The sequence below is a fragment of the Bombus terrestris genome, chromosome 11, assembly GCF_910591885.1.
Source record: "Bombus terrestris chromosome 11, iyBomTerr1.2, whole genome shotgun sequence".
Taxonomy (NCBI): Eukaryota; Metazoa; Arthropoda; class Insecta; order Hymenoptera; family Apidae; genus Bombus; species Bombus terrestris.
In genome coordinates, this window is record NC_063279.1 from 2,120,407 (window position 1) to 2,137,145 (window position 16,739).

The 16,739-nt window shown below is 40.3% G+C and overlaps 1 protein-coding gene across 13 annotated transcripts; it reads right to left on the reverse strand.

Moving 5' to 3' along the window:
* Nucleotides 1-29: 29 nt before the first annotated feature.
* Nucleotides 30-16,675, reverse strand: LOC100645999 (rho GTPase-activating protein 21). 13 transcript variants are annotated; one of them, XM_048410083.1, is made up of 25 exons: nucleotides 16,201-16,663; nucleotides 15,604-16,113; nucleotides 13,819-13,880; nucleotides 12,855-13,070; nucleotides 11,866-12,781; nucleotides 11,646-11,732; nucleotides 11,353-11,439; nucleotides 10,962-11,279; nucleotides 10,765-10,836; nucleotides 10,538-10,658; nucleotides 10,224-10,331; nucleotides 9,373-9,484; nucleotides 9,189-9,272; nucleotides 8,779-8,991; nucleotides 8,273-8,680; nucleotides 7,989-8,153; nucleotides 7,531-7,911; nucleotides 7,272-7,419; nucleotides 7,025-7,146; nucleotides 5,931-6,845; nucleotides 5,665-5,809; nucleotides 5,254-5,314; nucleotides 3,544-3,971; nucleotides 2,106-2,407; nucleotides 30-1,973 (listed from the first exon to the last, which is right to left on the reverse strand). In XM_048410083.1, the coding sequence occupies exons 3-25, from the start codon at nucleotides 13,867-13,869 to the stop codon at nucleotides 990-992; spliced, it is 6,444 nt and encodes a 2,147-aa protein (XP_048266040.1). In that variant the 5' UTR covers nucleotides 13,870-13,880; nucleotides 15,604-16,113; nucleotides 16,201-16,663; the 3' UTR covers nucleotides 30-989. The 13 variants fall into 13 exon arrangements, with proteins under 13 accessions (XP_048266040.1, XP_048266039.1, XP_048266041.1 ...); XM_048410082.1 differs by having other exon boundaries at nucleotides 15,604-15,855; nucleotides 15,949-16,663; XM_048410084.1 differs by having other exon boundaries at nucleotides 10,538-10,655; nucleotides 15,604-16,666.
* Nucleotides 16,676-16,739: the final 64 nt, after the last annotated feature.

Genomic DNA, 16,739 nt, shown 5'->3' on the forward strand with positions numbered 1-16,739 from the left:
TGCGGGAGAAGATTGAGAATACCTATTAATTAACAAGTTGAATTGGTTTTTAATTTAGCAATATATAAGATTTATTTACAAATTCGATACCATGTACTCGTAGATAATACATACTTGTTTCAATTCCAGGTATCTCGCATATTCAATAAATAATAGTATCACGATTGTTACGGATTTAAAATAAATATCGCTTTATCGCCGGTCTACAGTTTCGTTACGTACATTCGTGTCTATAAGTATTTACAAGTCTAAGAAAATCTTATAAATCTAAGATTGTCAGGCTCGTAAGCTGCCTTACATGATCTCGCGGTCTTATCGATCGATTACGTTCAATAATAAAACCACGTTTGATCAAATAAAAGAAATACCACCGTTCGTTCGCGTTCGTGTTAAACGTACAAACAAATCCAGTCTGTATACGGTTATATAATCGATGAAACGAGTAGTACTCGTTCTGGGAAGATGAGCAACGTATATTAGCGAATCGTTGCCATTCTGGAAATACATACGTCTAAAATAGTATAGACAGATGATAAATGTCGATGAAATTGACCGACATCACACAGCCGATGTGTATAATCGTATCGTATTCGGTTACTCTAATTGTAAGAAGTAGAAAATCTATAGGTTACAACGCTTGTTCCGATATTATGTAACGCTATTAAGAGTGGGCGATATACATACGCACCAAATGGTGCCACATACGCGCACCACTTATAGAACATTCAGAATTATAATTTTTAATTACACACTATATAATCTATATACATATACGTTATATGTACAAAAAATTGCACACAATCGCGCTCGGGTTACAAGTACGGTACGTAAATAATTGACACGCTGCGATGTAAAAAAAGAAACGTCGCGTTTCGGTGCTCGCGATAAGCGAAATATCGACGTTCACGGTAATTTCTTTTCGCTTCATACGCTTTGACACCTGTTTCTTCTTCGTTGCCCCTTACCTTACAGGCTGTACGTCGTGTTCGTTACACGTGACTCTCCAGAGGTACTTTAAACACTTTAGAAGTCAAAGTAGTATCCGGTAAAGACTGCGGACGAGCGTTAGTCACGTTAAAAACGACGTTACTCGGGCCACGAAAACTGACCTCGATGAGAAAACTAGTATCGGTAAGACCGATACGACCGGTACTTAAATCCGGAGAACTCGTTCTCAACTGACTTTTCTTCGGTCTATATTCGTTTCTGACCACTCTCTCAGCCTCGACTTGCAGTTTATTATCCAACCAATGTACTTTGTCGAAATCCTTAGTACCGCCTACAGTGTGCCTGCGCTTGATCGATCGTTCGGGCATACCATTTTTTCGTTTTAATTTCGTCGCACTATCTTTTCTAACGGATTGCCGTCTCTTGCTAATATTACACTCGGTTTTTTCAGTTTTTGTCAGCGACTCCGATCGTTTTAATTTACTGTTCGGAGAATCGGATCTCTCCGAATGCTTGTTCAAACTTTCAGAGCGTTTCAACTTGCCGTTGGTCGGGGACGAGAGCCTCTCGACAGAATGTTTGTTCAAACTTTCGGACCTCTTCAACTTGGACGAGGTATTTTCAGATCTCTTATTTAAAGATTCGGATCTTTTCAGCCGCGATCTGACTTCGGAATTTGTCAGACTTTCAAATTTTTCGAGCTTGTTCGAATAATTCGCTGAATCGACATCGTGTCGAAATTCTTTCACATCGTCAATCTCTTTACCACCGTTTTGCGCTAACACCGATGTTTCCTTCTCGTGCCTACAGCATTCTTGCGGTTCGTTAGCAGCTAAACTTGCTTCGTAAACTGTCGCCGTCGCCGTGGTCGTTGTTTCCTTGCTCGATCGTAATTGCTCTTGTTTCGGTTCGACCCTTTTTCGTACGTTAGCGCTTCGATCGTTATCCGGCATATCGGTATTATCCGGTCGATCGACGCTGCTATTCTCTGTTACCGATGAATCCGTATCCTTTTCCGGAGCATCCTGCGCATGAGTAAAACAACCAATGGTATGAGTAAGTGAATGTACCTGCGCATATGTGCTATGGATGCTATACGATTACGCTAAATTTTATTCAATTTCATTAATTCGCTTTGACTTGGAGTGTATACTTGCATTTTTTTGACGAACGTATTGATGCTTTTCGATAGATGTTTTATGGAGGCTCGGATCCCGATAGGTTTCAATCGAGCATGATTGAGGACAAGCTGTTTTCTGTTCTTCTTTCTCTTCTCGTAACCCTGCTCCTGCCCCTCGTTGATTTCGCAAGTTTTGCGAGTCTCGCGTTATCGCAGCGTCCTCGTCGCTGAGAGACAGATTCTCCGTAGCGGATCCACGAATTGTTTGATTCGACGAGTTTACCAGGGACTTCCATTTACGATCGAACGTGGTCGTCAAGCTGGTCAGCAAATCGCTACCTGCAATTCAATCGATTCGCTTTAATAGAAACACGTCCATCTTACCGATCGTGACGATACCTGTATATTAAATCGGAAGCGAACGGTTCAACGAGAAACACACACAAAGCATCGAACGATGGTCGTGATTGTCCTCGACCGCAAAATAAAATTATGGTCGTTCGCGTAACAGCAAACAACGAGCGTGATAACGAGCTTGAGTCGTTCGTTAGGAAGGTATTGTTATATGGATGAAACAGCAACTACAAGTCACAATTTGCGTAAACTGCGTTTCTATCGTCGTTCTTGCTACGCGGTATTACTGCCAGCAACTGATAACGATTGGTCGGTATCGAAAACTGTCGCATATCCGTTTAACCCTTCGCTACTCTCATCTTCATACTTTCTTCGATTTCTGCTACCCCTCGGCACGTCGCATCGAATACAATTAAACCACGATGATACCTCGATCGATTAGCAAATCTTAATTGAAGCGAAGAGCAGACGCAACAAAAGTACGACACGTAGAGAAACATAGGGAAAGAACGAGAGGAAATGAAGGGAAAGGAGACAGACAAGGGGAAGAGAAGAACGAACGAAGAAAGGATGTAAAACAAAGGAGAAGGAAAGAAAAACACAAATAACGTTGAATATTACCATCTTGCCATCTTCGATGTGTATAGAAATCAAAGAAACAAATGAAAAGAATATCGTGCAGCGATGAGAAAGCATCGAATGACAGAAAATGCAATTTGTTTCTTCTTCGAGTAGCGACAATCTAGAATTTGGAAATATTAGGAAAAACAAAAAAAGAAAAAAAAAAGAGAAAGGGAGCAATAATCGTAGTACGTACAGAGATCGTGACTGATAAGAAGTATCTTTATCGAAAGCAAAGAAGGATAATAGACAGCCAGACGGATAGACAAACAGCCAGCCATCGCGATAACCAACGGAGCGTTCGAATGACGGAGATGTCATGAGCGAAAGAGACAGAGATAAAGCGATAAAGATAAATAAGACTCGGAGTAGGAGACAGATGTTTTGTTAACGTGCGTTTAGCAGAAATAAAGAGTGTAAAGCCATTCGTGTGAGCGAGTCACAACCATAGTCGAGCAGTTTACGACTTGGTATTCCTATTGGCAGACGAAGTAATTTACCTCGAAGGAACCTGTTTATAGTCTTGGAAGACAATCCGGCCCCTGAGCCCGAAGACACCCCTCGCGGTGGTGACTGCTCGACGGGCTCGATAGGCTCCGAGAATTCGGAGGGCTCCGAGGCCGGTGATACTCCCGAGGAGGATGCGATGGGTGTCGATGATCGTTGCACAACATCGATGTCGGCTGCGTCTGACACTGACACTGGCCCTGGCACTCGCATTCGCCCTGGCATCGGCATCGACATTGGCATTGGCATTGGCATTGGCATTGACATCGGCATTGATATTGGCATTGACATTGGTATTGACATCGGCATGGACATTGGCATTGACGATGGGCCCGGTGTCTTCGTGGCGGAACCAGAGGGGCTTGCGGTACCATGTAGGTGAGACGATATGTACCACCAGAAACCGGGATTTGCCGTTTGCCTAAGAGTGTTCAACGCATTCGCATCGTCATAATCGACACCCCATCGAGAACATGTACTAACAGCTTCTGGCAGTGACAAACGAGCAAACCATCGAACGAACACGAAAGCGAGGAGTCTGCCCCTGCCCCTCTTCCACACTTTTACACCCTCTCGGCTTCTTTCCTTCATCTTCCAATCGATTACAGATCGATCTACCTCTAATATACCTTCCTCCGTAGAAGCTATTTCCTCTTTACTTTTCTTTCATTTCACGCCACCTTCTTGTTTCGCTCTTTTGTTCTCTACTCTTTCAGTTCGTATCGGACTATCGCGTATTCGTATCGGCGATTTTTCACTCGGCTTTACACGTCTCTTCTTTCGTATTTAATATTCCTAATTGAACTGGCGCAAACACGCACGCATGCACGCACGCACACACGCGCAAACAAACGAACACACATACACGCATACATTGTAAATAGGATTTTATCGTGTTCCAGAAAGACGAAAAAATAGAAAGGGAAATATAGAAAACTATAAAGATACTTTATACATTTAAGATATTGCACGGTCACATCTAATTACAGATACTATAGTAGGTAATACACCGAGAGTTTAGGTGAGACTCGTTCGAAGAACGAGCAGGAGGCAGTTTCAACGCCAAGATCAAAAGCGAACAATTCAGCGAGCAAGCGATCAAGCTGCGGTACCCGACGAATAGTCCTGTTTCTTCTTCTTCTTTCTTTTTTTTTTTTTTTTTTGTTCTTTCGACATTGTCGTCTTTAGTACGTTACATGCAGATGCGAGGAAAAAGCTTTGAACGTAAATAGCCGATCGCGTGTTTTAAAATGATCGAACCTGATTCGAGAGAAACAAAATATAAGATTGATAATCACAGTGTGCACGTTGAAACTTATCTCAATAGCGCACAACCGATTAATCGATCAAGCTTAATCAACTTGACATTCGATATTCATAAAGATAGAGCTAGTTATACGTATTAGCATGCACGAAACGAAAAAAATAAAAAAACAATTTCGTAGCAAAGTGCTTTCGATCTACGTAAAATGCAATGTGCCATCGTTGCTCGGTTGTATCGTCGGCTTTTCGCGAAAATATTATAATATCGAACAAGAGCTAGTAATGGAAAAAAAGAAGAGGGAAAGAAGAGAAAGAACAACCTCGAAATGTCTGTAGAAAGATATAAAGTTAAAGAAAATAACCGTATGCATCTATCGTGCAATATCGGACGGTTACTCGTAAAGATCTCTTAAAGAGTAGAAAGAACAAATAAAGAGTACCTAGAAAGCTTTTTGTTAATGGTCAGAATCTTCTGAGTCCATTGTAGAAAACAAGATCCAGCTACACTCACCAAGAGCGTCGGAGAAGCAACGTTAGATAGAGAAAAATATAAAGAGAATAAATACATAGATAGGATGAGAGTTAACGTTTCGTGATAATCGTCAGTGCCGGAACACTTGACAACATTGATATCGCGCGCGTATCGCGCATTCGTTTCTTTCGACTAGTTCGTATTTCGATAATTAAGAATAATTAAGGAGGATCAACCAACAACAAAATATACACCCAGGAGATTCAAAGACAAGCTTCACATTATAGCTTTCAGTTTAGGTTCCAGTTTAGAAAACTAAAACAAGGATATGGACACAATACGAATATCACAGGAAAATAGTTGATATATCGATACTAACCATCGTCCGAGACATCACTGGAAAGAGGTTTCCGTTGTTGATTGGTCGGTGAAAGCGACGACTGAGAAATGTTGTGTGTTTCGTGCAGCGAATCCAAACTGCCATAACGAATTGGCGGTAGCGTTGTAGATTTTTCCAGTGACTGCTATAAATTTCAAGAAACCGGTAATAATGGTAAAATAACAGGTGTCTTGTTATATTCGCAAATATTTGTTCTTTTAATTGTAATCGAACTGCGGTCAGATTCAAAATCGATGCAATCTTACCTCTGAATCGGTTTTCAATTTCTTTATAATAGTGTTCGAGACGTTCTCCGAGGGCAGAATCGTAGCAGGTTCGTCTGCGAGTTGCGACACTCGTCTAACGGGCGTGGGTTGTTGCTGCACAGCTATCGATAAAGACGGCATTCGAGCAGTCGATCGGGAACCGATATCGAGGAAAGATTTATCGGCAAGCCTGTCGTTAAAACTAGAAAGTCTTGTTGTGGATGAAAGATAAGTAGTAGGTGTTGTCACAGTTGTGTCTACTATACTGTCGAGCAGATCATCGTTTTCCATTTCACGTTTAGCCAATTGCCATTCCATCTCGATTCTCCGTCTCTCTTCTTCTCTCTTTTCAGCTTCGCGTCTTTGTCGATTCCGATCCCTCTGTAACATTGCTTTTGTTTCCTGTTCAAATCGTCGTATACGTTCTTGAGTAGACGCGCTCAATCCAGCATACGTTCTTATCGTAACCTCGTCATTGCTTTGTTTGGTGTCGTTCGAAGCGCTGGAAAGCGTCGAACTTGCATCGAAACAGCTCAGGCCAGTCTCGCTAGAGAGTCGGGAAGACTCTGAAGCCGACGAGACGGCCGAGCGATGAGTCGGTTGAATTGATGGAACCGACTCTACCATACGATTTAAATATCTGTTCGATTTCTCCGAAGAAACATCATCGTGACTGTTTAACGTGCAATCACGGTTGTTAATTGTGCAATCAGCTATGACATCGGAACTACCGATACTTGCGCTAGTAATCGCAGTCTGATCAAGCGTCGGTGACCGGTCGCATCGATCGATGGAACGATTCGACTGATTTTGACTTTCGTGCATTAAAACGATCTCACTGACCGAACATTGCCTCTCGTTCAATGCCATACTTCGCCGATTTTGAAGGTTTTCTGCTTCTTGTTTCATCCTCAGCTAAATATGAAACAAACGCGATATTGCAACAGTTAGAATCCGTTAATATGCGTTAGTCTACATAAGTGTACGTTAATGTATATCGTAGCAAATCGTCACCATTTCGTTGTGGAAATTAATTAAATCAAATATAAGTACGCGTACAGTCAAACATTTATATCTCTCACATAAAACCAAACCTTATCGACTTCGTGAGTTTCGTTATCCGTCTCGTCTTGACACTTTCTTCTTCTTTGTATTTTTCGATTAGCAGCGGATATAATAGATGATACAATGTCCTTAGCAGATGCCATTTCGCGTCCTATTTCGTTCATACAAAATTTAAAACGAAATTAAAGTATAGAAATATGAAAAATGTATCGTTGCAACGCAGAATCAAATATATCGAAGAATAACAATCAAAAGTAGACCATTTATAAATCGTACCTTCGACTTTCTGAATGTTGTTCAACAAGAGATTATGATTATTACTCGACGTTGTAGTCTCGATCTCGCTAGTGTCAGCTGGAAGACTGAGATTCACGCTCAGTCGACTTAAATCGTCCAAATCATCGTCCGAAAAGAACCAATCGACCTACAACCAGGTGTTTAATCATCAATATTCCAGTCAAAAAGTGCTTCTCTTTCATCGTTTCATCCTTGTTTATATGAACAGAACTGAAAACATCATAGATTAGGTACATACGTTGTTTAATAAGCTTTCAACAATTCGACACTGATGCGACATATCAGTAACCATAGTAACCATATTGTCTCTGGAACCACTGGCTCTAACTAATGTAGGACCAAACACAATGGCCAAATTCTTTGCCTCCATCTTATTAACCTCGCTATGTTCCACTATTCTTTTTAAATGAAACATCAAATACTTGAGAGTTTCAAAGTGATGTTCCGGAAGATCCCTGAGCAACTTCCTTATCGTTGTCATTCTTCTTTGAGGATCCTCAACTTTATCGGCATCGATAAACATAGGGTATAATTCTGCGGTGAGTAGTGAATCTGGGAGCTGTCGAAAGAACGACTTCAAAAGAGAAGATATTACGTTTACATCGCTCCATCTAGGATCCTAGGAACAGCAAGATAAATCGAATCAGTAATGTAATAATAGAATAATCGTTCTGCATGACGATGTAATATTTTTACCTGGAGATTGATATTTTCGAATCCTTTGTTCACGCTGTCAGTTAAATGTGAAATAGCGGCAGTGTTACCGGGTACTCTATAAATACCGACTACTTCGAGACCCCTCGCTTCGACGATACTCGTGCACATTTCAACGATCAATGGCACATATTCCGAAAAAGATGACTATTCGAGAACGAAAAAATTTAGTTTAGTCAATTAGAATATGAGTTTAGTAAGAAAGTTTTTCGTTAACCGAAGAAAATACGGGTAATAAAATAATAAAGAGAGATGAAAGCAATCACCGGTGGACAAAGTTCAAGCGGTACTTTGAACGTAGCACCCTCTGGTGGTAATTGCGTTGTTGGTGAAGAAGGAGATCCCGTTTGTCCATGCATTCTCCGCAATTGTTTTGCGACTCTACCCTTCCATGTCTTGGTCTTGGGAGAAACCAAACTATCGATCGTTTGACTCGGTTTTCGAGTCTTGTTTATCGGTGATTGTCCAGTCGGAGATCTGTTCCTAAACGAAGTCAATTTCTTGATGCCTTTATGTCCTGGAAGGGGGCTTAATCGCTGACCACCACTACCACTACCAGTCGACATTGTCATTGGACTAGCATTCGTGGTTGTTTGACACGTTGAAGAACTGCTGGTGGGACCTGGAGTTTGCGGGACAGCTTGTTGCTTCAAAGTACTATTATGAGCAATTTCCTGAAATACAAAACAAAACAAAACTAACGCTTGAGTGACTTGTTACACAGGTTACAGTTTAATAAATGAAGATTACAGGTTGTAACATCTTAACTTACGGACGGTTTTTCAGCAGCAGCATGTTCATGTAGAGCTCGTAGCCAAAGCGCCATAGACGCTGCGTCTTCGGTCTGTAGCAAAACTTCTGCGTTCGGATTTGCTAACCGTAATACGTGTTTACGTTTCGTATAATCCTCCGCGATATCTACAAGAGAACATCTCACATCTACGCTTTGAGCTACATTTTCGCCGTCGCAGGATAACGAAGGACTCTAAAAAAATGGAAAACAAATATATACATATATTACATTTATATAAAAATTTACATCAGAGAGAAAAGTAAAGCCAAAAGTGTAAACCCACGCGAATAGGCAAGGACTGTATATAGTAAATAATAATAATATACAAATTTTATATATTGTAATCTTAAATTTGATCAACTTGAAAATACATATTGCTTTTTGAATACCTGATTTTGACGATCCTTATAAAAGAAGAGAATCGGTCCGCGAAGAACACCCCATAGCTGTTTCCATGATCGATCGGAAGATCGCTGAAATTTAATAAAACGTAAGAAATGACACGATTAAATGCACCTGGTTACATATATCACAATCAGTGAATCTGTATATACATAATATGTATATCATTACCTTGCCATCAAGTACGGTAAATTTGACATGTAAAGGTCCCTCTCGTTCCACTTGTCCGATGTCTTTTATAATGCCAGTCGCTGCTTCTCGGCCAGTACAAATAGAATTGCCGCTGAAAAAGTCCAACGTACTTTCTTTAATACGATAACTACTGTCATACATTTATCTAATTGATCAAGGAATCTCATGATCAATTCTTTTTCCATATTACACGATAAGACTAGCGAAAAGAGCGGAAAGAGCGAAAGGGACGATAACAATGAAAAGAGCAAAAAGAGCGAATGCATTTGGACAATTCGGCGACGCGATTCTCTTTTCCTTCATCTTTCGTTACCAACACTATCGATCATAGAATTCTATTTCCAACCAACAATATGTACCAGCTACAAACACAAATACAGCGAAGGTATAGGATGGAATTAATACGCGTTTCTACAAACACGAATGGTTAGTGATTAGTGATTACTGTTGTTAGAAACGAAGCAGTTAAATCGAGCTATAAGTGTATTAATATGTTGCGCTCAATCGCAACCAGTAACGAGGAAATATACCATATATTTAGGACACGTTTATAACGAAAACGCGGTAAAAGACAAGACGGTTGCGAAAACAGAATACACCATCTTTGTAATTTTCTCAACATGTACAGTGCAGAATTGAAAAGAGAACGAGCGGAAAGAATGCGGGCACCCGATTGATCGTAATACGTTAGGTCCACCTTAATCTCATACACATGCAACGTATTACTCTAAAATTTGTATCGTCTGATGAGAGAAATTAGCAGACTATCCCTCTTGCCCTTGTACCATCCCGATAGTCTTCTTTCCAGTTCTGCATAGTACTATCCTCACCGATTAATATTTTTGTTTAAACTCGTCGATTGAGTCACTTCCTCGAAGATGCGACGCAGCGATGCTATATCGTTTGGAAGTAGCGGTAGCCGCCATCTCTTATGAATGCTGAAAATATGGACGGAGGCAGAACTTGATGTACACTCGCGAATGATCAACTACGATATACTACGACAGGCAAGTGATCCACACCCCAAACATCATAGAAAGACGCTATACCCCGTACACGACAGAGAGAAGGAGAAAGAAACATAGGTGGATAGACCTAAAGAAGAAAGCTTCTATGTATGGTGGCAGCGATCTACTCAACTTACCTTCTAGAAGAATGGGTAATAGGCTCGGAGTCACTTAGTTCCAAATCACTGTCCACATGAATTCGTTCGCCCCACGTTGCTTTCAAGTAGGATACCCTTCTTGTGGCACGATCTTCGTCTGCTAAAGAAAACAAACGAAGACAAATTTCTTTGTTGAGCAGATTGTTTCGTTAAACTTATCGATACGTGATACTTATACAAATATAAATATAGACATAAATACATACCAATCTGCGTATTCTTTTGCCGCCTGAATACAACTTCGTTATTGTGCATATCATTATCCGATGGCAATACACCTTTGAATCAGTCAAAATCATCAATTAATTATACCTCTTTTAATCGATTATTTCAAATTAAGATGATGTAACTTCGTCGAATTTACGAAAGGAAAATAAAATAAAATAACACGAAAAAAACTAACCAGATTCAGCTTTGATGATTTGCGCGTAACCATCCTGTTGTTGTCTTCTAGATCCTTTCTCGACAATTTTCTCCTTTCCATCACATATATTAGTTGCATCGACGTAAACGCTATTGTCATTTCCGTTCGTATCTCGCTTTCGTTCGGTATCGTCTTGTCGTTGAAACCAGTGAAGTCTAACGGTATTTAACAAATTGCTTGTACTCGTAGATTCCCATGATTCAGCGCTGTTGCTACGAATCCTCGGCCGTACTGTTTCCCCGTCTGTGATTCTCGAATTGGGTGTCTCTATATAAATCATGCGAAAATAACAAACCACTAGAGTACTTTTGTAATCGAACCAATGTCTCAAGTTATTAGTAAGTTTTTAATATCATGACGTCGAACGTACAAAAACGTGTATGCCTACGAAACAAGTAAACCTCGTGCTTGGCCAGAGCAATGTAGTAGCACAACATTAAAAGCTGTGCGACGGACACTGGAACGGTACAAAAACAATAGAGAAAGATAGAGAGAGAAAGAGAGAGAGAGGAAGGAAGGATGTGTGTACGTATGGAAGTAAGACTGATAAAAGGGCGGACAGGATTAAAGAGATGGGTGAATCAGTAAATTAGTAAATAAGTGAGAGAAGAGAAATACACCGGCACAAACACAACATTTAACTAAATCGACTCTCTCTTCTACCTTCTAACGTGCTATAGTTGCCCGGCGGTTCACAGTGGATGTGTTTGCTGCCTACAGGTATTATTCTGTTGCCTTTTAATCCGCTACCTAGATATTCACAGTAGTATATTAAGAATGTACAATAATCAAAGAATTACGTCATTTTATTCGTAATCCCAGGATAAACGTATCTATCGATTAGCAAAACAGAAAGAAAGAAGAAACAAATGCGAAAACTTACCACTATCCAAGGATTTGGTTTCCCTGGTTGGCACAGGTGGTATTCTTCTCGGTTCTTGAGCCTCGGCTTTCGATTCAAATTCCCTTCTTCTAACGGCAACGTTCGGCACGCTATGCTTGGTCGATAATCTCGACAGCTCGCTTTTGTAGAGGCTGATTCGATCACCAGTCGGTTCATCGTCGTCGCTTAATAATCGCCCTGACTCGAACTGTTTTGCTCGCTTCGATACGATTTGAAGTCCTTGCGGTAGTATCGGAAATTTATCATTTACCTTTTTTTCAGGACCAGGAGACGAAGGCAGAGAAGAAGTACCATTTTTCGTATCTATCGATTGCCGTTCACCGGGTAGTAAAGTGCCAGCGCTTGCGATATTTTCATGTATTCTCGTCAGAGTTCCAACAAAAATGTTCGATTTAGCGATGTTTCGTTGCAATTGTTGCTGATGTTTATCGATGATTCCTACACTGTCGTCGATCAGCTGTCGAGGTGAATCTTGATCTTGACATAGCGGTGTCGGCATTGAGCTTCGTGCGGGACAAACCCAAGACTGTCTTGTTCTTGGCGACAAGCTGGGAATCATACTGACTGATCTGCGTTGCCTGTGTCCGCTTCTCTCCGGAGAACGAAGACGCGGTCGTTGATTGGTTTCAGGATTGTGAGCAGTTTCACCGAAATATCTTTGCAAGATATCGTCCTCTTTGGAGACCACGAGAAGTCGTAGCCAAGGACCCGCCTGCTGGATACGTTGAACTACTTTCGCGTATTGCTCACCGCGCGTTGGTCTTCCATCGACAGAAACGACCCTGTCCCCTGTACGTAATCCTGCTTCGGCTGCTGGCGAATTCCCGCGTACCTGTTTCACGAATATCGTATCCATCGGCTCGTCTATCCTCGTTCGTTCGTGTCCTGGTAGCATCTAATGGAAATTCATTTTCTATCAAAGGCGAGAACGTGTCGAATCGAGTTACAATTTTGTTGCGAATACTTACGCAACAGGACTCCGGTGGGTAAACGATAAAATGACGGAGGGTAAAGCCAAAACCATTTTCTCCGCGGCGCAACAATAACGTTCTTGGACCTCTAGGTGGCGAGTCGTATCGTTGAACGCCTCCCGTTGTTGTTATCGCACTAGCGATTGTTCCGACACCACCACCTGATCCTGTTGGAAGCGTCGATACTGGAGGCGGTGACGAACCGTGTTCTATCTAAAAGAAATTCTATTCTTTCTCTTCCTTCTTCAACCTTGAACTTGAGACGAATCCTACCCGCACACATAGGCATACATGCCATTTTTAACGATTTTACTTTAGTTTATTTCCAAGATATTGAAACGATCGAACACTACAATCCCCTTTTTAACCCCCGCTCCTTGCTCTTTCTCCCCCTTTATAGACGCGCGTTCTGGTATCGGTGGATAACAAGAAAGAAAAGAGAAGAAAGGTGCAGAAAAATACAGAAAGCTGGAGAAATGAACAGCAAAAGAGGAATATCGCGTCTTGCCGATCGACTGATGCAATTATAAGAACAAGGCGTTAGCGTTGATGTTGCTTGCGATAAAACCATTTTTTTTTTTATTATAAAGTAACAACGACGAACAATGTGAGAGCAAGGCATAATTCAAAGAAAAAGGAAGAATCGGTGGAGCGAAAAAGGAAAAAGAAATAGAAACGCGTATCGAAAAGAAAAACACGGTAGAAAGTAACGAGAGGCGGGCGAGTTGCTAATTTAAAAACATTAAGACATGTTAAGTGGCAGCAAAAGTTAATGAGTGTGAAAGCATAAAGTAAAAGATGTTGATAGCGAAGAAGCGCTTGGAAAAGCGCTCAGTGACTCGATCCTTTCAATTTCTTCCCTTCCCACCCTCGCGCTATGTCTGGAAAGTGCGCGTTTCCCAGCTTCGCTCACTAAAATAAACCGAATCGAAGTTTGGCACGATCGTTTGGTATTACGTACCGTGTGCGCCTGCCTAACCAACCGTTGGGAATTATTTCGGTCCTCAGCCATTGTGCCGTTTCCTGAAAACAACCGATAATTTAGCGTCATTGTACATTCGTATTACCAAAGTATCTTAAGTTTTCAAAGTGAATAACATTGGGAATACTATTTGCCATAAGTAATCGAGAATTCAATCGTATTCGATTCTACCTTGTAATATTTATAGAACAAGCTGCTTTTTCAAATTTCCTCCGCATATTTACAACGTATAAAAGCTGTCTTATCAGTCGTATGCTTTTCGTTCCTAAAGTGTACTATACATATTGGAATTAATGTACACATGTATATGTACATACCTACGTATATACGCGCGCGCACATAGTACGGCTGAGCAGCGAGCCATTCTACTTTCTCTGTAACGCGACATACTTTCTTGATATAATTTACTCAGGTCGGAATAATAATACTAAAAAAAAAAAAAAGAAAAGAAAAGAAAGAAATCTTTCATTGTCCCGTTTGATTTACTTATCCTCCATGGCGCGAGAAAAAGGAAAACTCGTTCGAATAATTCGTTACGTCGACTTAACTTGATTATCTTGTAATTCTATAGCACAGCGAGGTTAACTACAAAATGTAATACACGTTAAACTTTAAAGACAAAAATAACGATGTTCCTCCTCTGATATCGACCATTCCAACAAAAACAGATTTTTCGATCTCAGCAGGAGTTAAAATAACAAATCGCATAACCTATTTTACATATGTAGAACGATCAAACACGTCCAATGTTTTTAAACGGCTTGATTTTCTCTTTATCCTACCACTGAACCTTATCGTATTTTAGAACGCTGCAGATATCATCGTTTCGTTGGCCATCGAGATTAACCGAAAACATCGCATAGTTTTACGTATAAAAGATGGAAATTTTTTCATTACGATAGCCAATATGAAAGATTCTGCAGTCCTTTTCTGTTTCTCCATTCATATTGGATATGTGTTTTTTGCGCGTTCAGAATACATTTTTCTCACTAGCGTTTGTATTTACATAAAATTATAGTATAGGGTAAAAGTTCTTTTTCCTTTTAATTTTATCCTTTCGAACAGAATCGACTCAGTGTACGAATTGTTTGCTCGTTTTTTTGAATTATGCCGACCGATTCACAGCCCTGATAAACGAAACGGTTTGACATTGTTTAATATTTACGCTCGTGATTATTATGATAAGCGTACGATAAGAAACTAAGAATACATTCGGCTGTTTTCTCTGAAGTTACGTTATTTCGCTATTAACGAAAACATATATATACAGTACACAGTTATCCTAATTCTTCGACAAAGTTTACATAGTACTGGTTCAATAAGTTTTTCAAACAACTATAAAGTGTTTTCTTAAAGAGTACCCAACTTCGTTTGAATTTCTATCCGTCTTTTGAGAAACGAACACAATTTCCGTGAATATGACACGAATGCCAATCAATTTTTCTTCTTTACATCGATCGAGTATAAAAAAACACCGTCTTATAACGTTAGTTCATCGATTTTTAGGCGACCGTATAAAATATAAAATGATGGATAAATGAAATAGCGTATATTATTGAAAGCAACACATGAGATTGCATATGTTTGAAAAATAAAACTGGAGGAAAGCAGGAAAGCAGAAAAGGAGAGGTGTACAGTGTACCTGAGTGTGGCGTACACGCGCGAGCGCACGAAAGAGTGAGTGAGAGAGAGAGGAGAGGGAGAAAGGGAAAGAGAGAGAAATGTAGTTACTACTAATACCTACATAGTACATCAAGTACACACCTTAAGTAGGAAGTGTCGTGCATCGAGTGTTCGCTGCGCCCTTGCCGTTACTCCCTCGTTTTCCCTGATACAGGGATAAATTAATTAGGGATATCCCTTTGACTTTTTTCTTCTCTTTTAAAAAGTCCATCCACACCAACTATACGCGGACGAATCGAAAAAAGAGACTTCGGTCAGTGTGCTTCTACGAAGATGCTCGCCATAAAAGATGTGTCGGCGGCAGACAATCTTCGTTTTCCAAGACATAATCTCCTTTGTGATAAACGTTTTGTCACAATTACCTTTTATATCAATGTATTTTCAAACGGACACATGGTCGTAAACAGACGATATACGTATACGTACAGCAGATACATAATTATACATAAGCGATACACGTATCCGTATGATCACTTTAGGGTAACAATTACCGATCTTCCTCTCTTATTTTATATTTCGGAATAAACAGTCGACCGTCTTCCATAAATGCACCTCATGTCAATCGAATCGACGCTTCGATTCACTCATTTGCTATAAATTAATCGAACAAATTTGTACAAACCATATCCGCTAATCTTATCTTCAATACTCGTTAAATGCAATGATATATCGAATTACTTTAACATATTTGTAGGGCCTTGGTACGAAAGTAATAACGTCCACGACACAGTACGATACTACACGGCACGGCACAGTAATATGGCGACCTAAGAGAATCGAGCACAGTGACGATAGTAAAGTTCGCAAAGGTAGCCGTCATTGGAAATTGAGAAAAAGTAAGCTCAAGAATATACTTTGCGATTTCTTGCACAATTTGCAAGTAATTTAATTTCAAGCCATTGTGAAAAAAATGTCACGAAACACTACTTTTGTGCCCGCCATTATTCTAACCGTCTTCCTCTACTTTTAACATTTTCTTTCTTTCATATTCTTTCCTTTTCTTTCCACCGTGAGCCATCCTCACTGCCCCACTAGTACGTAATACCGCTCACTCAGCGTTAGTTAACTCCCTTCTCTATCGTGCAATCCTCGTTTATCTCCTTATTTTTTTATCGTATACGTCCACGATCTCTGCGAACGACATCTATACGTTAAGGATATTTGTATTGCTATACCGATAATTGATAAAGATACCGCCTATAACACTGTTCAACAAA